General features: G+C 31.1%; 3 protein-coding genes and 1 pseudogene across 3 annotated transcripts; 1 reads left to right on the top strand and 3 right to left on the bottom strand.

Moving 5' to 3' along the window:
- Nucleotides 1–8,198: 8,198 nt before the first annotated feature.
- On the bottom strand, nucleotides 8,199–9,570 carry LOC133794229 (small ribosomal subunit protein mS78 (rPPR3a)-like). The gene has a single exon (XM_062231446.1). The coding sequence runs from the start codon at nucleotides 9,526–9,528 to the stop codon at nucleotides 8,356–8,358; it is 1,173 nt and encodes a 390-aa protein (XP_062087430.1). The 5' UTR covers nucleotides 9,529–9,570; the 3' UTR covers nucleotides 8,199–8,355.
- A 1,759-nt stretch (nucleotides 9,571–11,329) lies between these two features.
- On the bottom strand, nucleotides 11,330–12,850 carry LOC133794228 (small ribosomal subunit protein mS79 (rPPR3b)-like). The gene has a single exon (XM_062231445.1). It carries the CDS (start codon nucleotides 12,770–12,772, stop codon nucleotides 11,609–11,611), a length of 1,164 nt encoding a protein of 387 aa, XP_062087429.1. The 5' UTR covers nucleotides 12,773–12,850; the 3' UTR covers nucleotides 11,330–11,608.
- A 7,905-nt stretch (nucleotides 12,851–20,755) lies between these two features.
- LOC133794226 (transcription factor DYT1-like) lies at nucleotides 20,756–21,973 on the top strand (annotated as a pseudogene).
- LOC133794225 (uncharacterized) lies at nucleotides 21,862–22,864 on the bottom strand. The gene is made up of 2 exons (XM_062231443.1): nucleotides 22,349–22,864; nucleotides 21,862–22,086 (listed from the first exon to the last, which is right to left on the bottom strand). The coding sequence occupies exons 1-2, from the start codon at nucleotides 22,785–22,787 to the stop codon at nucleotides 22,049–22,051; spliced, it is 477 nt and encodes a 158-aa protein (XP_062087427.1). The 5' UTR covers nucleotides 22,788–22,864; the 3' UTR covers nucleotides 21,862–22,048.
- Between the last annotated feature and the right edge of the window lie 1,279 nt (nucleotides 22,865–24,143).

The raw sequence follows: 24,143 nt of genomic DNA, 5'->3' as shown, positions 1-24,143 counted from the left end.
TAAATGGAATGAGGGACCGCACGAGAGAAAGCGGTTAGCTTGCGAGCTATACCTTGAGGGGTACCCCTCGAGAAGAGAAGTTCCTTCCAAGTTGAAGTGGGGGAGCCCACTAATTCATATGTTCGAAGGGTCAGGGTACTTGTTCAATTTTGGTGTGTGAATCTAGGGGGAAACACAACAATAGATGGGCTGTACAGTGCGAAGACATGCATGACTGATGTGAGTGAGTCTGGTGACCAAGTGAAGCTACAGTTAGACATTATGCATGGGTGTAGGCTGAGACCAAGATTGGGCAGGTTTTGTAGCATGTTATGGGACATGTTTCGTGTTTATGGGAACATAAGCCGAATGATTCAGAGAACATATGCCGAAGAGAGATAGCGGATTGGGAAAACTTCAAACCTCAAGGGTGAGGTAGAGTGCAATCAAGTTGGTCAAGATTCAACAAGCCGTCTAGAGTTAGGCAAGGTTGATTTGGGAGCAGAACTTGAGGCACGATACTGAGATTTAGCATGAGCACGAGCCAGAGGGCATTGTAGTAGTTTTGAATGATGTCAGATCATTGACCACATTGTAGAAGCGCAAATGAGCAGTTATGCTTATGGTCAGGAGTGGCCATCTTGCATCAAGCCATGGGTATGCAGTAAGGCCGGAGGGCCAAAAGTCTGAGAGACTACTTCGCGAAGTCTGTGTGCAAGGATGCACTAGATACTGCATAAAGGCTACAGTTGGCAAGAGTGTCACGTCCGAGAGAGACGCATCATAATTTTGACACACGACGAGAGTGTTAGGGTCGAGTTTTCCATGTAGCTGGCTTACGACATGTCCATAGGGACTTGTCTAAGAGAGACATGTCTTCAGCTGAAGGACATTTCGTAGGTGTCGTTGGGAACAATTGGTTTGCGAACCTCACCCTGAGGGGTGCACCTTAATTTCGTCCTTGTCAATAGAAGTATGCATTGGACAGTTGGTGGGGAAGCTTCAATCAGAGGATGTGTTTGCTTCGGGGTCAGTGTTGCAAAGGCTACTTGGTTGACTGGAGGGACATCGTGATGGAATCGGAAGAGTTCATGTATGCAAGGAGTATTCAAGTGAGATGCACTAATTCATGGGAGAATTCTGAATAGCAATGGTGGCATGGGGTCTTTGATCGAGTCCAATGGTGAATGTGGAAGATCATCACCAAGTGGGTGGTTCTACAGTGGTAGAGGGACTAGTGCAGACTTAAGATTCAGGAGAAGCATGGAGTGAGCTTAGGAGTCGAAGTGGGAAGATTGGCCAGCGGTTTGTCGATGAGGGCATCGACAATTGAAGTGGGGGAGAGTGTAACATGATGGCCTTGAAGGCATGTTGCAAGCTAGGATGGTGTTCGGTCAGATGCGCACGCGAGGGTGCAGGCTGGTGAGCATGTTGATGCCTAGTTTATACGGCAGTGGCATTTTCATAAATATCTTCAATATTGCCCGAAAATGGACGGGACTTGGTAGGTTCCATATTGAAGGTTCAATGAACGCAATGGTGTGATCGGATTTGGGAGATTCGGAGAATTGGCGAGCTGAGAGTCAAATATGTCTCCCAAGAAAAAATCATATATGTTCTTGGTAGAAGGCTAAAAGCTCAAAAGGCTCTTTATAAGGGGAGCACTTGGTGTCAGCTCTCCACCACCCCCTGGCGCAGGTGCGTCAAGTGAGCTACTACTAGTTGGAAGGACTAGTAGGACGAGCATATGAGGACCACAAGGGGACTCATATGTCTCCATGAGTAGGAGTACTCATGGACATAACCGAGTCGCCCCGGTAGTGCATCGAAGTGTGCTGCCAAAGGTTTATGGGTACAGTTCCCTTGGCTTGTCGGGATGCCGCTTGCATGGAACGTGGCCCAAACCTCCGAGAGACGTTGTGGTGCGCCATGGCCATGAGTCTCGACACAAGATAGCACGGAAAGTCATTCGTGGGACTTGCTAGCATACAGGCATTGAAGAGTGTGCAATGCTTAAGAAGGACAGAGGTCTAGTGTGTGCTACTAGGTTGGCAACAAGTCTCGAGGGCCTGCTAACATGCGTGAAGGCATGGTGCCTCAAGGATTGGACCATGGACGTATGGGAGTCATTGGTTTGTGACGTGAGCTAATCGGATAGTATCGAATGGGGCATGATGAGAGGTGTTGGCACGTCATGTTGGTGTTGGCTCTTGGCCACACATGCTACCTTGGCTTGCAAATGTCTGGGTGAATATCGGTGTTGGGATTTTCCTTGCCATAGTAAGAACCTATGGACAGTGTGAGTGTCTTGGCTAGATAGCCTAGATGCATGGTTGCACTCATAGATGCTTGAGAGCGTGACTCAGCGAGAGTTGTTCGAGAGACGGGAGTGTGAAGAGACACACGGTCGCACAAAAAATGTGTCCATTGTTATTTGAATGGTTGGAAGGTTGACCTTGGCTCAAAGGAGTCAATGTGCCGCACAGGCATTTCCACTGTCAAAATGTCAGCCCGTGACACACGGTACCCTATCTCTCCCATATTTCTTCTCTTTGGTTTTGCCCTAGCCACCACCTCACTTGTTTTCCACTCGCCTGCCTCCCCATCTCCGGCACCCACCCTCACCACCTATGATTCACCTTAGGCGCGCATCTCCGTGAAACCCAATCGCACCATCGACGAACCCAACCCCAATCCGCGCATCTCTGCGCGATTCCATTCGTGAGCCCCCAAATCCAAAACAACAGAGCTAGGCTGAGGCAAGGGATGTGTAGGTGGTGGTCGGAGGCGATGGAGAAGGGTGGTGCATGGGCTGAGTGCATTCTGTGGTGCTCAGAGCTACACAAAACGATGGGGATGGCTGGGGTTGCGACGATGTTCTGCGCGCAGGGTATAGGGGATTATGGTGGTGTTTGGAGGCGAGGGAGGAGGGTGGTTTGTGGTCAGATCTGTTTTTTTTCTTTATTCAGATCTGTGGTAACTGGTTACCTTGACGTTCTTTGTGTGTATATTTCTGGGTTCTTTATGGTAACTGGTTACCTATGTTACTAAAATCATACTTACTTCTTCTTCCTTTTTTAATGAAGTGTTCTTCCTCTTTTTCCTTCAAATTTGATGTTTCTTTTCATTTCTAATATGAATGACCTGTCACCACTCTTATTATGGTAACCGGTTACCCCTCTTATGGCAGAAGGTAACTCCTCTTAGGGTAACTGGTTACCCCTCCTGATACATGTTATTTAACATAGCTCTAGGACTCTTTTTTACATAAATGTGAAAAATCAAACAATCAATTCGTTACCCATTATGATACATGTTATTTAACCTAGCTCTAGGATTTTTTTTACATAGCTGTAAAAAATCAATCAAGTAACTGGTTATCTTGCCTCGACTTTGAAAAAAAAAACATACAATCTAAAAAAATGTTTATAATAAAAAAAATAATAATAATAAACATAATTCATATTAAAAAAAATATACAAAATCTGTAAAAAAAACCAAAGAAAAATTTAATATAAAAATAGTTATATAAAATTAAATAAGCTAAAAAAAATAATCAAATTATAAACATACCCTTCCAAATTAATAAAACTTGACTATTACTCAAAAAAAACTTCATTAAGAGAAAAATTATGGCATAAACAAAATTTTATACAAAAATATGGAAAATTAAACTCATAAAAATAAAAATTATTAAAAAAAATCATAGATTAACTTTTCTTGAAAAAAACTATATTTTTACAAACTATATTAAAAAATTTCATATAAAATGCAATTTCCTCTTTATTTAAAGAGGACATTAAGTACAATACTGTGAAAAGGACAGTAGAAATTCAAGATTGTGAAACCTTAGCATCAAAGGCAAGCTTGGCTAAGTAATGGGCTGCCAAATTACATAGTCAGATGACACACATTTTTAAGCCTATCTAGGAGACTTGGAAATATCCCTTATCACTGGCCAACTAAACAGGAAGAAGTTAACACATTGGCTCGTTTTGGTTAATCTCAAAAGGAAAAAGAAAAAAATAATTAACAATAAAATGTAATGTCACGGTTTTCTGTATCAGTAACTCGATGGCAATAGTGGTAGGATTGTGAAAAAAAAATAACAAACTTTGTTTTTTTTAGAATAGTCATCGGTTCGGATAGCATATATAAAAGTGTGAAACGACAAATGTAAAAGATACATGTATATTACACCTTTCAGATTTATAAGTTCTTTAAAAGATAGTATGGTTTGATGTTTGTAAGAATAAAGTTTCAATTTCTGTGGTTATTTTTAAGGGAATTTGGTATCTTACGTTTTTGTAAAGTATTATTTTGGTACTTTCTGTTTTCAACAATGTTTATATAGTACTTGTATTTTAAAATTATACATATTTGATATCCTAGACTCAGATTTGATAAATAAAATTTTGTCAATATGATCAAACTGTCATCAGTTATATGTAATTAAATTTAAATTTGAAACTTACATAATTATTAGCAGTTTGATTAAATTGGTAAAAATTTATTAATTAAATTTTAGTTTAGGGTACTAAATATGTACGATTTTAAAATATAGAGTACTATATAAGTATTATTGAAAATAAAGGGTATCAACATGATATTTTACAAAAACATAAAGTACCAAATGGTTACCTAAATTTTGATGGTGAAAGTATAATAAATTAGCTAAGTGGGATTTGCTTGACAATGTTTCAGGCGAGTTGAATATCCATTCTCTCCCTCCTGTATTTTGTGATGACCAGAATGGTCCTATCAATCGGTTAAAATAAAAATAAATAAAAAAATGCCATGGGAGTACAATATTATGATAGCAGGTCTTCAAAGTTAAAATATTTGGTGCAAAGTAAGGATGTAGAAGATGGAAAGTTACATAACTTTCCTTTTATTTTATTTTTTTTGTTTAAAATAAGAGAATTAAAGGCTTTAATGTCCTGTGTTTTATTTTTAAGTATTAAATAAATTGACGATATGAATAAAAGGTTTAAATGATGTGTCAATATGTACCTAGACAGATAAATTGACAGATTATAGTATTTATAGTATTTGGCAACTTTTATTTTTATTTATTATTTTTTTAAATTTTAAATAATATTTATTAAATTTTGAAAATAAAAAAATTTTAATTTTAAAATTTTTTTAAACCGTTTTCAATTTTTTTTCTTTTTTTTTCAAATCACTTTCTCATTTTACATTGTTAAACAAAATATAAAAATAAAAATTATCAAAAACATTTTTATTTTTTATTTTCAAAAATAAAAAACAAAAATAATTATCTAACATATTTTTATTTTTTGAAAATAAAAATAAAAACAATATTTCTATTTTTATGTTTAAAACTTTTACCAAACACAATCATAATTTTTTAGCAAAATTAAATATTTTATGTCTTTATTCAAATAATTTTAGAATGGTGTCATGTCATGAAAAGTTACATTATAATATAATATTATATATTATAAGTGGTATTATATAATATTATAAGTTACATTATATTATAATATTATATATGGTATCATGTTATATATTATATAATATCTTTTAAATAATGTAAGTGGTATTATTATAGTAATTTCTACACTTATGTTATATGTATATAAAAAAAAGGAAAATTACATGTTACACAGTAATTTAAAAATAAATTCGTTTAATGCAACAATTAAAAAAAATTACAAAGTTATTACGTATGTTACCCGTATTCTATTGATATGTAATTTTGAATCAACATTTTTTTTTTTTGTCGAATTAACTTTTATTTCAAATATTATATGTCAAATTACTTTAATATTTTTTATTAAATCAATACAATTTTGATCTTATATTTTAAACTATTTTAATTATATTAATTTCTATAATACAAATATTACAATTTTTATATTATATATTTAAAAAAAAGTCTCAATACTTTAAATTTCTTTTTGTTTTTTTCTCTTCAGTAATTAGTTCATAAATAATTTTGGTATGATAATAATAATAATAATTACAAATAAATTTATTTTACTTATAAATATTTAAAATAAATATAATTATTAAATTAAATAAATATTTATGTTCACATAAAATATTATATATTTAATTAATATAATCTATTTCTTTATTAGTTGTTACAATTTTAAAAAAAATATATATATGTTACTTGTTTAATGCAATTTAATATTTTTGTATATACTAATTATAAAATTCCTTTAGTTACAAACTTAGTTTTATATATTTTTGTTACAAATATGTTAACTAAATTCACAACTTACTTTTTAAAAATATTAGTCACAAATATAATTTTTTTAGTTATAAAATTAGTTATGTAAACCATTGTTACAAAAATAAAAAAAAATTAGCAACGAATTATTCAATAAATGCTGACTACAAAAATGTAAAACTTGTGTTACAAATCTGTAAAACTTAGTTATATATTTGTAAATGTTGTTTGCAAAAAAAAAAAATTATGTAACTGGTTTACGCATCTGTAACACATGTTTACGATTTGTAACAGCTATTAACAAAAAAAGTTGTATTTCGCTGCTACTCCGTATTTACACTTTTATCATTCCGTGTTTTTCATAAAAATTTCGTATTTTTATAATCTACCATATTTTTCATATTTTTTTAAAATGTTATTGTATTTTTGTGAATTTTCCTAAAATTAATCTTTTTAAATAACATTAAAAGATGGGTAATTATTGAAATAATAACAAGATATTACAAATTAGTAACGTTGTGTTACGAATAATATTGGGAGAATAAATAACTATTAAAATTATAAACTAAAAAAAAATTATTACAATTATGTTAAGTAAATATATAAATTATTTATGCAACTATTAGTTGAAAAATATAATTTTATTTGTGAATTAGTTTTGTAAACTTTTGTTACAAAAATAGACTTTTTTTTGTTATGAATTAATCTGTAATTATTGTTTACAAATTTGTAAAAAAATTATTTATTTATTGTAATAGTTTTGTTACTACTTGTTACAATCTTGTAACATATTTATACTTTTTAATGAGCTTTAGTTATTGCATGTAACAATTTTATTATTAATTGTAATAGTATTGTTACTACTTGTTATAATATTAATGTTAGTTGTTCTAACATCTAAGAATTTTGTAAATTTTTTAGTTACAAAAATTGAATATTTTACTTATAAAATTAATTATGTAAATTATTGTTACAAACATGTTAACAAAATAAAAAAATTTGTTGCCTTGATAATGAATTTTCAAATTAGTAAATTAATGATGACCAAATTTTAAGTATTAAAATCTATATTTATTTATTTGTAAAAAAAACTAATATTTATTTAGATTGGTTTTCACGAGTAACATTTTATTTTGCTAATTTTTTTTTTGTTCTGATTAATTTTGTTAAAAAAAAACCAAACCAACAAACTAATTTATGGTGATAGATTTGTCCATATTATAATATTATTAAATAAATAGTTTTCAAATTATTAGATCAGTCTTTATAATACTAATAATTAATAATTATATTATTAGTTTCTAAAAACATTAATAATTTATTATGAAGAAAAATTGCAAGTGTTACTGAATGGGCTTGGGTGTCATATTTACCAATAGATTATTTATTAGTTGGTATCATTTGAGTGCCATATATTTGTAATTAATTTCATTTAGACTTTTTTTATTAACTTGGGGGTATATGTGCAAATTTCCCAAAAAAAAAACCCTAATATCTAAGGATCAGTCGAACATATGTACATACGGATATGGACTAGGGTGGGAATGTCACCCATTGGGCCATGTTCAAACAGCTAATATTGTAGTCTACAATATGTTGTGTTCTCAAATTTTATATTCAGAATATGCTGATTTGTAATGGCTATGATTTTGACCATGTTGATTTAACGGTGTTTTTTTTACTATTTTTCAAGTCATTTTTATTAACATTATAAGCTCAAAAATATTTCATAAACTACCAGTTTAAAATTATCCTCCTATGGCAAATAGATCTTCTAGTCCTCTGAAATCACTGCAAAGAGTGTAAAGAATATATCACTGGAGTTGAAAAAGAAAATCACTCGCAAGTACTTTGAGCTGAATAAACACATATTTGTTTACTATTAAACTAAAGTAGATTTGAAAAGCAGCCGGAGGAGAAGTAAACAGAGCTCATGGTATCCTACGAATATTTACCATTAATGAATCACATAAATCATAATGGAATATCACTAGACTCAGGTTTCGCAAAGCAACAGTTCTCAAAATGAAGTCAGTCATACTTAATCATAAGATTCAAAATATATAGCAAGATGATAAGAAAGATATAAAAAGAAAATAACTAGAGGTTCAATATCAGCTAAAAAAAAACTGGTAACTCCCAAAAACATTATAAAAAAAGATGCAGCTAAGTTGCTAGTCGACCACTGGCAACTCCAGTTTATATTTTAAGTACTTGGTAGAGTTTATCAATTCCACAAGCTTACACGCTTTTTCATCCTTGTCCTGCTTGACCAATCCATTAACCACTTGTGTAAACATCTCCTTCTTTAAACGCATTTCACGATTAATTGCCTCTGAGCAAAGCTCAAAAGCCATATCGAGGTCATCTGCCTCAAAAAACAATGGAATAAGCATCTGGTAAGTCACCAAGTCTGGATTACAGTCTTTTTTCTGAAGTTGACCATACCATTCTTTTGCCTCCTCGAAGTTCTTACCATCACAAAAACCTTTAATTAGAGCATTATAACTAAACACATCAAGAGTAATATCCTTACTTTTCATTTCATTAATTAACTCAACGGCTTCAGATACCCTGCCATCCTGCACCATTCCTCGCAGCTTTGTGTTATAACTTCTAACATCAGGAACAACATTCTTGCTCTCCATCATTGCCCAAATCTTGTCTCCCTCCGAAAACTGACCATTCCTATACAGTACATTGAGAACTGTATTGTAAGTGACCAGATCAGGCTCTTTGCCAATGCTCTCTAGCTCATGAAACATTGAAAGAGCATCATCCAAAGAACCCATCTCGCACAATGCTTTAATAACAATGTTATACGACACCAAGTCTGGTTCTATCGAAACACGCGAAGGGAACTCCTTAAAAATCTCGACAACTTTGTCATATTTCTTGGATGCAACACCAGCCTTTAAAAGGGCATTAAACGAACTCACAGTGCGAGGACAGTTCAGGTCAGGCAATTCATCGAACACCTTTTGTGCGTGATCAAACATGCCGGATTGACCGTACAAGCTAATGAGGCGCATTGCGAAGCCTTGACTGGTGATGTTGTAGTACTGTTTCTGGTCCTCTAGGATATCTTCGATCATAGAGAACTTCTTGGCACCGGCAAGACGGGCCACCGTGCGCTTGTAAATGCTTTGATTGTGTCGAAAGCGGGGAGACTTGGAGGACTTCTTGAACTCGTCGACCAATTTCTGGAGTTGGGTTTCAGTGGTGGAAGCGGAAGTGTTTCTTACCAAGCGTTTATTAGCAATGGCTTCAGTGGTGCAGAAGTTGGCGCTGGGTTTTGAAGGGACTCTCATAAAGATAACTCGCACACGACGAAATAGAGAAGACATTTTATTTATCTTTGTTTGCAGGCAGACGCTGCCTGGCTGATTGATCTTATAAACTACAATTCCTTCCCTTAATGCTATGTTGTGGGTCAGGTCAGCTTAACCTAACGGTCTGATTGGTTCGCGTTTGGAAAACTGTATTTTTGAAATGAAAATCTGAATTTAGTGACTAAAAACATATTTTTGAAAATGTGATTAGTTCAATGTCTATTTTTGAGTTTTAAAAAATTAAATCTGTGATTGGTATTAAATTTGAAAATATAACAGAAACTAAAATATGTGGGATTTTGGAAAATAATTTTATAAAACTGAGAAAACAAGTTTTTCTCGTTTTCTAAATTATAACACAATATTAAAATTTTGATTAGGATACAGTTTTCAAAAACACCAACCCTAAGCCTTCTTTGGGCTTTTACGCCATTATAGTCCTTGATGAGTGATCACCCACCCATTGACCCACGAATTTTTTTCATTCCATTTTTAATAAACTGTCCTTTTCACTTTAATTTCGTAAATGTGTACTTGTTTTTTACCACATATAAAATATAGAATTGTGTTTTAAGAAGAATGATTTTTTTTTTCTTTCATTTTTTAGGTTTTACCACATATAAATATAGAATTGTGTTTTACGTAGATTTTTTTTCTCATTTTTTTAGGTTTTAGCAAATTCTCTCAAACCTCCCATTTAGAATCTTTCCATTAATGGAAGGGTTCATACTCTCCATTTTCATTTATTGGAAATTACAAATATACCTCTTAAAATACATTTTAAAAAATAATTATAAGAATAATAATTTCATAAATAAATAATCATTTATCTTTATTACTCCATCCTTTCTACCAAAGGACTTAAAATGATCATTATTACTCTCATCTTTTCCTCTCTCTTATATTCTCCACCATCCCTCCATCCTATACCAAACATAGTGTTACATAAGTGACTGTAGTTCACTAATAAAAACAAAATTTAGTGAAGCCTGCTTTGTGAATCAATAGGAGTTTTTATTTATATTTTTTTCCTTATTTTTTTTACACTAGAAAACAAAAATCAACTTCACTAGAAAACAAAATCAATATGGTAAGTGCCAAGACAGGGTAAGGGGCAAAAAAAAAGAGTAGATTTCAGTTTAATTTTGCATTTTAAAATAAAAGTCTTCGAGATGGAAAAGCTCTACCATGGACTTCAACCCGATAGGTCAAGAAAATTGTGACATCTTTTGCCATCTGAATTGGCCAAGTGGAAATCAAATGGTGAGTCTCAGATTAAGAGTTCCTGCACTCGAACAAGAATTATCTCAGAGTTTTACTGTCTAAGTTGAGTGGTGTCACACTATTTTTTGCTCCCTCCGTAACAATAATTTGAATGAAAAATCCTAATGAACTCTATAGAATAATTGCGGTTTTCCTAACTAGTGCAGAAAATTTGTTAATATTTCTTTTAACAAACAACCATACGAATCGTGAATCAACTCTACTAAATGAGTTGCAAAGTTGAATTTGAATTCATGAACAAAAGAAAATGCTGAGACAACTCACAAGTTAGCCAAGCTAATGCAGCCCAACCCTGCAGTCAAGGCAAGGCAACGGTGAAATGAAATGTCCAACTCACAAGTACACGACTTCACTACTAAAGCCCAAAGGAGATGCCAGAATTTGTCCTACTATAAAGGGACATTAAAAGATTCTGGTTACTGAGGTTTCTTCCACAATGTTACTGAGACGCAGAAAACCTCAGGGCTCAAACCAGTGACACCATAAAAAGAGTTAACTGATGTTACTTATAATACACAAGCAGAGAACTCGGTTGGATGCCAACAAGAAATCTAGTACAGATATTATCAGCAACACAAAGTAGCGTACAATTTTCTAAAATTTATTCAGGGGTGGCCAACCAAAATTGACAACTGCAGTGTACTACTTGACTTGTCTAGTGGGCTAGAGGTCTAGTTTGAGGCAAGAACTAAGAAATAATTTAAACTTCCAACTTAACAAGGAAAAGAAAGTCGTTTGTTTCTTCAAAATTTTCTTGTAAAACCAGAAACAATTAACAAGCAAAGCAATATAATAAAAGTAAAGGCAGGTACTACTTGTCTGAAGGGGCCTCTGATTCTGAAGGCAACTTCGGGCGATAGCGGCGGTAATCGTTGGTCTTTCCAAGCTCCACTAGTTTCTTTGCTTCCTCAATCTTGGACGTGTTTGCCAGTTCGTCCACCACACGCTGCAATAATGCCACATCTAGAAGGAATCGCCTTTTAAAAACTTCCTCGCACAGCTCAAAAGCAAAGTCCAAATCGCCCTGCTTCCGAAGGAAGGGAATGAGTTTTTCGAAAGTCGTTTTATTTGGCACACACTCACTCTTTTTCATTTCATTGTACCACTGCTTAGCTTCCTCCAAGTTCTCACTCTTGACAAAACTTTCAATCACCAGATTGAAGCTAAACACATCCGGTTCAATTCCCTTAGCCCTCATTTCCCCGATCAAGTCAATAACTTCTTTCGTTTTCTTGTCCCGAAACAATCCGAGCAACTTGGCATTGTAGCTCCTGATGTCAGGAGAGACATAATTCTTCTCCATTAGATCCCATATCCTTTCACCTTCAGCAACCCGACCTTTCCCATAAAATGCATTCAAAAGTGTATTAAACGAAATCACATCCGGCTTCAGACCCTTCTTCTCCATTTCATCAAGGACAGAAACAGCAGAATCCAAGGAATCCATCCCGCAGAACGCCTTGATCACGGTGTTATAGGATACCAAATCTGGTTCAATAGCCAACTTCGCGGGAAGGTCTCTGAAAACTCCATCAACCCTATCGAACTTCCTGGAGTTTACACAAGCCGCCAAAAGGGCATTGAACGACAACAGCGTACGCTCGCAGTTCCTTTCAGGCATTTCATCGAACACCTTCTGGGCATTGTCGAACATGCCCGATTTCCCATATAGAGAAATGAGTCGGACCGCAAAGCCTTCTTTGGAGATATCGCTGTACTTCTTCTGGTCTTCTAGAATCTCTTCGATCCATTTGAATCGTTTAGCGGAGGCAAGGCGGCGAACCGTGTCTTCATAAATCCCAGATTTGGTACGGAAACGGTAAGCTTCGGAGGACTTCTTGAACTTCTCAACGAGGCGTTTGAGGTTGCGTTCCTTGTAGACGACAGTGAAGAGGGAGTTGTTGGTGGCGGCGGCGGCGCAACTCGCCTGGGTCGTGGTTGAGAAGGCGCGCTGAAGGAGTTGAGAGAACGACATTGCTCTTCTTTGGGACTTTAGGGGTTTTGGGGTTTGGCTTTGAGGTTTATTGGGAAAACTTCACTTCATCCATATCAGTAGAATAAAATGTATTTCAAAAAAAAAAAAAACTGAATAAATGAATAAAATAAAATGATGTGATAGACAATTTAAGGTAAAATAAAATAGGTTTATAACTTTTTAGATGTTTATTTTGTCTCATTATCTATTTAGATCCTGTGTTTTGACAAATTATTTTTTGAACCTTGTGTTTTCTAAAATAGTTTAAATAGACCCCTAAACTCGATTTTGATCAAAGTTTTTTGAACTAAAATCACAAATAATTCATCAAACTAAAAACTAAGAACAAAAATACAGTCATTCTGCCTAAGAACTGTGTTGTTATATTTAATTTTTTGTTTATCAAAATCAGGTTTAAAGGCCTATTTAAACCATTTTACAAAACACAGGGTCTAAAAAGTAATTTGTCAAAATACAAAGTCTAAATAGGTAATGAGGCCAAACACATGGTCTAAAAATGTATAAACCCAATAAAAAAGAAAAACAAATAGAAGGTAAAATTAGACAAATTTGTTAATTCACATGCCATTTCTCCTTAGTTTTATTAAATTTATATTCATGTCAAATAAATATCATATTTTAATTAAATAATTTTTTATTTAAGTTTATGTTTGTTCTAATTTTTAAATTTGGGAGTGACAACAAAAGATTATATACTATATTTTAATGTAATATTAAATATTATACGTGGATTTTAAATTTAAGTTTCTTGCTAGTTTTAAAAAAAAAAGTAATTTGCTAATTGATAGTAAACTATATTATATGTTTAATATAATATTATTCTAATAAGTGAGTTTAAGTTTAATTAAATTTTATTTAAGTTATGAAATGTATGATTTTATTATTTTTAAATAATTATCATTGTAAAATATCTCAAAAATATCATATTTTAATTTGTTTAATTATTTATTATTTTTAAATAATTATCATTATAAAATATCTCAAAAATATTCTATTTTAATTTTTTTAATTATTTATTTTATTTTATTTAAGTTTAAGTGATGTTTACAAACTACTGAGAATATTCTGTTAAATATAAGAATATTTCGTGAAAGTTAACATTAAAAAAATACAAATCGTTAAAACCAAGAATTTTATTTATCTACACACTTATTATATAGAAGATATATATAATTAAAAGAATACTGATTTATACCATTTTTTACCAAAGAAATCTGAGAAAAAAAATAAAATAAATAAATAAGATTAATATAGTTTAAAATATTTGTATATATTTTTTAATTTAAATATAACTAGCTTGAAATATTGGGTAAATATTCATTTGATATCCTGTGCTTTGTTGAAATACACATTTTATATCCTATGTTGTCCGTATTTTCACCTCCGACACGTGGCAACTCGCAGCGACTGGCTTGGACACTCGTAGACATCTTCGGGGTTTTCTACTCCCCGATGCCTCTACTCGGGGCAAGGATCCTCCTAGGTGAGGCTTTATCTTCGACAGTTAGTAGGTCGTGGGTGTCGTAGAGTTAGATTACGCTCCGAAGATGGTCCTCAAAGCGAGAGGTTCTCCAGGTGAAACAACTACGAGTAGTTCTTCCTCAATTGTCCCCTAAGTCTGAGGTTATGGTCCTCAGACCTAAGATAGGCGTCACGTGTCAGCCGTTGCGGGTTTGCAACGCCAGAGGATTGTCTAACAACATTTTTGGTGATCCCTCCACAGTGTTGTCGAGTGTACGACTCGACAATTTGCACTCCCACTACGCTGTCTAACATGGAGGTACTTGCAGCACGCCCTGACAGTGCCTGGGGGCATGTTCCCCATAAAGTAGGTACTTTTCTACAGTGAGCCTCGTGAATCCCACTTAGGTCGTAGTCTCTATTCAATGCGGCTCAATGCATTGAATTGGTATTAATCCCCCAAATAATGGGAAGAATGTGTATTAATTACTGATGATTAGTATTAATGACCCTCAGCCTCTATAAATAGGGCTTGGAGTTTCATTGTAAATGGTTCGATTTTTTAGAGAGAAAACAAATTGTACTCAGGACAATCTAAATGTTGTCTAAGAATACACTATTGGAATTAGCCATAAAAAGCTTCTAATTCTCTTAATACCAAAGACTCATGAACTAGGGTTCTTTTATAACCTGAACCGCGTAAAAATCCTTGTGTTCCTGATATTTATTTCTTTTATCTCTCGTTTTAAATTTGATGGCGAAAAGAGCAGTCAACACCATATATTTATAATATTGATCATTCGGTATCATCTATTTGCAATTTGTACTAGTTTGGTACCCTCTACTAGAATCTAGTCAACCCAAATTTCAAATATGACTATTTTGCCCCTCTTTTTAAATGACTTATTAAAAAACAATATAAATTATTAATTCTAAAATAAAAACATTTAATAAAACTATTTTAATTAATTAAATAAACATAAAAAATTTAATTCCAAATAATTTTTTTTAGAAAAATCTAAAACCAATATTTTGAAATTAATTAAAGTAAACTAAAAACCTAATAAGTTTTTTAAGTTGTAATTGATCTATTTTGTTTAAATTCAGTTTTAATTTTGGCTTTTAAATTTAGGATGTTGATTTAAATTTTTGGTTTTAAGTTTAGTGGTTAGATTTTATTTTTTATTTTTGTTTACTTTTAATTGATTAATTTATAAAACTTTTTTTTTTTGTTTTTGTTTTATTAATTCAAAATATATATATTTAAATCATTTTAAAATAACAAAAACATAAGAAAACCAAATAAATCATTAAAATGAGGGGCAATATGGTCATATTTAAAATTTGGGTTGACTAGATTTCTGTTGAGGGTACCAAACTGAAACGAATTGCAAATAGAGGGTATCAAATAGCCATTATTATAAATATAGGGTACCAATTGTGTATTTCGATAAAAACATAGGGTACCAAATGAGTATTTACCCTAAAATATACATTAAAATGAAAATAATATAAACTTATATATACGTAGCACTTTGGTACAACTGTCGTGTAAGTGATAACTCCACAAAATATAATTATTTTACCACATTTTTTATGCTAATTGTTGCTTAGTTTTTGAGTTTTTAAGTAATTTATTAAGTTTTAAGTAATTTTTGAATTTATTAGTCTTATTGTAATTTTTTAGATTTTTATATATTTTTACAAATATTTTTATTGTAAAATGTTGTAGTTTAATTATTTAAAATTAGTGTTATTAAGTTAGAAGTAAAAAAAATGCACTTTTATTGAACTTAAATGTTAAATTAAATTAAGTTATAATTAATATGATTTATTTTATAATTGAAATATTTTATTAAGATTTAATTTATGTTTATTTTGTATGAAATTTGGTGCATTTTTGTGCTTAAAGAGCAAGAAAGTTGAGAGCTGAAAAAGAAATAAAAAAAAGTGGCATTTCTGAAAAGCCAAGCCCAAAGCTGCCCAACCTTGCCCAAGACCCACGGCTGCTTCCCTGCCCAACCAGCCCCTTGCATCCGGTCTTTTCTCCACCAGCCCACCGCTTACTTTCATGGAAATTAGACCCTGGACCCATTTTAAATGATCCACTTTAATTTTTACCCACTATTTTTAACTCTTATTTTAGTACCCAAATTTTCAATTAATGTACCCATTATACCCCTTCAATTACATGTGTTTTTTTCTCCTTAAACACAATATAATTAGAATGCATTTCCAATTTAACTATAATGTGACACATATAATACACATTACAACAACTTAGAACCATGTGCTCAAATAAGGGTAATTTGGGAAGTCTCGTGATAATAATGGGTAAAGTTCAACTAAATATATTTAGTGTCTAATTTTAGTTAACTACTCCTAAAAGTAGGTAGTTCTCAACTTTTCCCTCTACTCTCTGCAGCCAGCCCAGCTTGTCATCCTTTCTCTTGAGCCCACAAATGGTCTCTTTGTCCCCATGCTCACAAATGTCTTTTTTACCTAATTTTTCTATACATTTTACTACAAAATTCATCACCCAAAAATTTACCTCTATCTATGCCATATTATTATTTATTTAATTAATTTAATCGATTTAGTTAATTGAAATGGATTATTTTAATACTCTAATTTTAACTATAAATATGTAAATTCAAGACCACTTTTGAGTGCTTAATTTTTTGTTACCATCATCTTTTCTACACTTTCTTTCTTCCTTTTGGAAGACCGTTTTGTGCCAAGTATGTATTTATTTTGCAATATATTTTCAATTATAGTTATGTGCTTATAATCTTTTTCATAAGATTATTAAGATCGTGATGAAGCAACTTGTAACTAGATGATATTTATATTGTATGTTGATTTCCCTTGTAATGAACAAAGTTTATGGATTTTTCTTCTTCATATATGTCTTTCATTTTTAATATCTTGTATTTTTTATTGTGATATAATATTACACTTTGTTCTTCATTTTGCAAAACATAATATTCTTTGTGAAATATGTGTAATTAAATTGTACACATTCAATGCTTAGAACAAAAATATTATGTTTTGCCTTATAAATGATATTATTTGTTTTTTTTGTTTCGTTAGGTTGATTCACATGAAATACTTTGAAATTATATTTTTTTGAAAAGTGAAGAAAAACCTATCTTTTTAGAAATAATTTGTGCTTAAAATTTTAAATCTATTTGAAAAATGATAGCTTGACTTATTTTAACTATCACTAAAACTTGGGAATCAATATACTAATAAATATAATTAAACTTACATTTTTTGGATTCTAGTATCTTAATAATCTTTCCTTTAGAACTTATTTACAAATCATAATTGGTTTATATTTCTTCTTTTAAACAACTTTATTTTAAATCTTGTATTTTATGATCATGACATTAAATCTTATCAATCTTTGGAGCTAGGTTAGAATTTATTTAATTTTGGTTTAAAGTAGTTTATTTTTTTATCTTAAACAACTCATTTGAGTTTGACCTCCTTGCTTACATGAACTTTATACTATATATATGATTCATGCACTTGCGATTTACATATTTGAAACATATCCGTTTTGGGTTCATTAGTAGGAAAACAAGTTGTAGCTAGGCTATGGGGATGGAGAAAATGAGTTGTAGTTGTGCTATGTGGAAAAATTGCTAAGTGTTTGATAATTTTAGAATTTAAAGTACTATGAGTTGGAAAAATTGTATTAGAATGTTCGGTACACTATATGATTAAAATGTTGTTAAATATTAAAAGACCAAAAATAGATATCATATTTATTTTGTTAAAATAAATTCACACATACTAAATAGATTTCAATATAAATATTGTATCTATTTAAATATATTAAAATTAAAAAATATATTTGATAACACACTAATAAAATCATCATCAACAAAAATATTATATTATATAATATACACATATAATTATATATATTATAACTACTAGTTGGTGTAGCTAAAATTCTAATTATAAATCATGATATAATAACAAATATGTAAACTTTATGTTATGTAAAACTCTCACTTTCAATGCTTTTAATTAATTCTTTTTTTTTCCTAAAATTAATATATGTTTGATAAATTATAATTTAAAAATACTATGAAATGCAAAATAATATTATAATGTCTAATAAACCCTATATTAAACATTTTTAAAAAATTATATGAATGTAAATTGTTAATATAAAATCACCAAAATAAATAATATTTAAAAAATCTAATAAATATAAAATTATTTTTAGAAAAATTAAATTTTTTTTATGATTTACCTATTATTTATGTTATTATCATATTAATCTATTTTAAATATTTTAATTTGGTATAATATACAATAAATAAGCAAATATATTTAGATAAAAAAAAAACACATTTACTTGATTTTTTGCAAAATGCTAAAAGTTGAGTTGGCATTTTTGATTATTTACCAAACATCTTTATTACACAACTTTTTCAAAAAACAGCTTCAAACATTTAAAAAATTGTACCGAAGTGGCCTATAGTATTTCACGAAATATAATACAACATTGTTGATTTTAACTAAAAATCCACAAAATTTTGCAACAAAAAAAAATTCGTAAAATTTACAATGTAGTTGGAATATGATTTAGTACAATTCTTACAATAATAACAATCAAGGCTTATTTATTGCAATGACTAGTCTTAAATAATGGCAAAGTAGTTATTGTACATATTTTTCACTATCAAGTAAATGATATTAAAAATCCTGTCTAAAAAATTATATTAAAAATAACAGTAATTAATTTTGAACTAATAAGTTTGTAATAATTTTTTATATAATTGTTATCACCAATTTATAATATAGTTCTTGAACTTGATTAGTGCTTTAGTAGGCATGGCCCCGAAAATGATATATATATATATTTAAAAAAATACAATTTAGAATTAATCATTAATTAAATTAAAAAGACCAACCATATTAATTGAATAACTATTTGTCCAATTGGCGAAAAATTAATGTCAATATAATTTAATATTGTTCCATAAGTGATGTTGTGTTGGTGGTAGTTGAATATAATAGAAATGAATGAATTTTTATTCTATTATTTTGTTTTATTACATTTTGAAGTATTAGAATGTCATTTCAATAGAATATTTTTTTCACTATTTTAATAGAATAATTTTTTTTTTTTGAAGAAAATAGAAAGAAAGAACATTCTAATGCAAGATTGAAAAAAATTTATAATTTTTTTATTTATATTAATTTTTTTTTCAATTCTATTCCTATTCATTTTCTCATTCTTATTCTTCCATTTTCATTATCTACGAACAAACACACTTAAAAAGTAAAATACATTATGAAAAGAGCCTATATATACAGTATTATTTTTATTTACAACATACCTTTTCTTTTTATTTCTACTATTGCCCTAACATATTAATTTTCTGTATAAAAAAAATGATTCTATTAACACCCTCTTTTTTTCTCATCACTCTTTTTTTTTTTCAAGATAATAAATAGTTTAAAAACACATTTTTATACAAAATAAACAATATCATATAATTTAAAATAATTAATCATATTTCCTAACTCAACCCTTGCTTAGAGCCCAGTCCCCAAGCTGGTCGAGGTTAAAGCTCCGTTCGAGTAACACACCACATCTTTGGCATTGCCTTACACAAAATAATTGTACTTTTCAGGAATATGCCAGCTCCAACAACCTCACTCTCTTGTACTTCTCAAGTCAACTCAAGTCAAGAGAAAAGCAAAGACCAACTGGCACAAATTAGGCATCGTCGATCTTTTAAATCTATACAATTTGCTATTGAAACACACCAAAGATGTAAACTTTGTGGCTTTAAAACACACAAAAAGCTTCCATATTGAGTATAGATTAACTAACTAGAGGGTAGAGGCGTTTGTATATCAGGCCACAAATTTTGTTTTGTGACTAATTAACCCAAGAACATATTTTGGAATAGCTTTAACTGATTCGCACGTACGGAACTCTTATTCTCTCTCTTGCCAAAATTAGTTGGACTATGAAGAACTGCGCCTGATCCTAACCGCAGCATCTCAATACCTCTCTCTTCCACGCATGAAAGAGCATGTTACCCTTGTGAAGACCGATTTAAATATCTCTATATATAGTCTGTCTCCCAGAGACACTGCCTGGCAAAACACTGCTGCAAAGGGCTCTCTCCCAACCCCACTTGGTGAAACTAAGAGCTGCAAATACTTGTAGGATATGGACCACTTTATCCTGGGCTCTGGTTTAGATGAACTGTGCATTGGAGAAAATGGAAGGCTTGGTCGACAGAACCCCGAAAACGAGCAGACTGAATCCAACTTCAAGTCCAAGAACCTCCACGCTGAGAGGAGGAGGAGGGAGAAGCTCAACGACAAGCTGCTGCGGCTGCGTGGATTAGTCCCTAAAATTACAAATGTAATTTTTGCTAATTTACCAAAGCACAACCCTTTTCACCTGTTACAATCTTCCCCATTTCACTCATCACTTTGACTTTCTGTGATTTGTTACAGATGAAGAAAGCAACCATTGTGGACGATGCTATCGCGTATATTAGCGAGCTGCAAAGTACTGTGGACACTCTTCAGGACCAGCTTTTGGGTATAGAAACTTCATCTGTGGAAAGAAGTGAACCAAAGAAGGATGACATTCATGTTCATGCTGCAGAAGAGAATAAAGAGCTCTGGCTTCAGGTTTAGTCAAAAAGTTTCAATATATTAATGTTCTTGTCTTGACACGTAGTAATTTGCTTATATCATACGATCTTGATCTTGATCCTTAACTGTATGTTTATGTTTATAGCCAGACATTACTGTGGCTCAAATATTCGAAAACAAGCTTTGGATAAAGGTGATCTTTGAGAAGAAACAAGGTGGGTTTACTAAGCTGATAGAGGCCTTGAGTGCTTTAGGCTTCGAAATCACTGATACCAATTTGACTACCTTGAAAGGAGTAGTGCTTGTTACATTATGTCTACAGGTAAAATACAACAACAAATGTTTAAGCTTCTTTTGTCTTTAATTTTGCATAATTTCTTTATCCAAAAAGTTATATTTGAGTTAATTTGTTACAGGGATTTTCTCGAGAATTGCTTACCGTCGAAGAAATTAAGGAATTGTTGCTTAAGGTTGTTAATTAAGTCACATACGAGAATACAGACTGGATAGAATGATTAGGCATGGAGTCTTAGAGCATTAGAAGGATGTTTTAATCTAAAATATTATTTTGTGAGGTAACAATTAAGAAAAATCGACACTAATTCATACATTTAAACATATAATATATATATATATATGATTATAATGAATGGGTTAAAGAAAGAATATTTTTTTATTTGGTGAGGTGAATGTCTGCTAAATTATATGAATCAAACTAGTTAGTCTATTTCGATCCATACCATTTCACAATAATGAAGAAATGGATGAAGTTTGTCTAATTCAAATCCAATGTAGCCAGTAAATTAATGAAACCATGTACAGGTTGATTTTGTGATCTCAACCCATATTTGGTATAGAATTCCCCCAGAAAATAAAAAATTTGAATAGACATCAGAGGTTTTTCAATGAAATCAAAGTACAGGATTCTCAGGTAAGTACCAAAAAAAGCAATGCTAAGAATATAAAGAATTCCAAATTTCATTCGATTCCAAACCTTATACACATATACACATTTCAACTATCCTTAGCTCCTTATAGCTTCAATCAACATGAAAAACATATTTACTTATCAAGAAATCAAAATTCAAAAACATACAATAGCACTGGAAAAATATCTCAAGGTGGATGATTTGAAATGTTCTGTCCTCTTCATCTCTGAACTTGAAATCCCATACTCTTCCTCATCCCTGCAATTCCAAATTTCATATTTTAATTCTACTAAATACCAAAAGATTCCAACACAAACAAATTGTTTACCCAAAACCCCTGTTCTGGCAGTATCTAAAATATCATCACTTGTTGGCACTAAAAGCACAAAACTTTAACTTGAATTTTAGTAATGAAGAGAAGTTTCCAGGAACAAACCCAGAAAAAAAAAAATCAAACTTTCATATGCAAAAATCCTTTAATAAATTAGATAAAATAAGAGAAATCAGAAGTAGAGAGTACCTTGAGGTTTACAGACAGGAGGGTCTTCAAAGAGAGAAAGGGAAAGTCGCTTATGGGCAACACCAATATCGAACAAAATCAGACCAGAGGAAGGGTCATTTACAGATATGCCCTTGACGGGCAACCATAGAAATAGTTCCTCCTGAGAAAGACCCTCAAGCCCTTGAAGCCTTCCGAAGGTAAGATTGGCTCTGACGACGCTTTCGTAGTATACCCTTGTCTCGAATTTGGAGAAGCAAGGCCATTCGAGGTGCACCTCCAGGCGACCCAAGTGGTCCAGATCGTATGATTTGACGGTGTCAGGGAAGAGCCCAGCGGGCAAGCCCTGGCTCCGGAGCAAGTTATGGAGTGATGAAGTGGCGGTGAGAGAATGAAAAACAAGAACCAGAAGAAGAAGATGGAGGATCAGGGTGAGACGAGATTTGGGTGTTTCAGACATTTTTCTTTTCTTCCCTAAGATTTGGAGATACGAACAAGAACGATAACTTATCTCTGGCTATGAGTTTTGAGGTATTAAAGAGGAAGAGAGGGTTTTAAGGTTGTTTCGTCTTTTAAGAAGTTACTATGATAAAAAGTGGACCCCAACTAGAGGTAGAGGAGATAATAAGATAAAACAAATTAACCACACTTTTTGTTTTTGTTTACATTGTCTATTTTAGAGAAAAGAAAAAAAAAAAAAAAAACAGTTTTTCTTAAGTTTTGGTGATGTTTGGTATCACTTTTAAAAAAATAATTTTTGTTAAAATTTATTAGCAACTTATTTGTGTTTGGTAAAATTTTTGTTTTTGAATTTTTTTGAACACAAAAATAGAAATAATATTTCTTTTAAATTTTAAAAAATAAAAATATGTTTGGTAACTATTTTTGTTTTTTGTTTTTAAAAATAAAAAATAATAAACGCGTTTGATCATTTTTATTTTTAATTTTTGTTTAACAATATTAGGTATCGATTTGAAGAAGAAAAGAAAAAAAAAATTGAAAATAAAAAAAAATTATTTTTAAAATTCAATAAATTTAAAAAAATAATAAATAAAAATAAAATTACTAAATATATTTTATGTTTAATTGTTAAATTTTTAATTAATTAAATAAAAAATTATTTTTTAAATGTTACCGATCGCAACATATGATAATTAATTTTCTCACTGTGGAGTTGAAAGAGTCAGGAGTGAAGAGGCTATATTTGCTTAGCTGGATTTTAGGGAGAGAATCATTGGCATAATAAGTCCAAAAGTGTGCTGATTTGGTTTTGGAATAATTGGTTTTGAAGGTAATGCTCTGGACTGGATATATATGTGGATTATACGCTTACTTTGTCTACAAAACAATAATACAAAAAATGTAATTTACAAGACTCTAAAATCATCAACTTGTGCTTCATTTTGCTTCTTTTTTATTAAAATAAAATAAACGAATAGGTAAAATTTTATGAAGAAATTTTGGTTTGGTTTATAAAACTCTTGAGTAACTTGATTGTTGTTTGGTTTGACATGTACGCGTAGCTTTTGGTGGAGTACTTCATTAGATTTATAATAATTGAATGTCTTATTATATAATAAAAAATGATTTAAGACAATAATAAATCCAAAAACTACTCTAAGTATGATTGCCAACAAGTAACAACTAACCTGGCAAACAAATACACCGCTGTTTTTTTATTTAGAAATTTTAATTTATTAAGAACATAATATTATAAATGTATAAATATGAGGTAAAATATAAATATTGCATACAATAATTTAATAAAAAAATTCAACATATAAACATAATAGTTAAAATTTATACATAAAATTTG

Source organism: Humulus lupulus, chromosome 8 (assembly GCF_963169125.1).
Source record: "Humulus lupulus chromosome 8, drHumLupu1.1, whole genome shotgun sequence".
NCBI classification, from domain to species: domain Eukaryota; kingdom Viridiplantae; phylum Streptophyta; class Magnoliopsida; order Rosales; family Cannabaceae; genus Humulus; species Humulus lupulus.
This window is presented reverse-complemented; position numbering and strand designations above follow the sequence as displayed.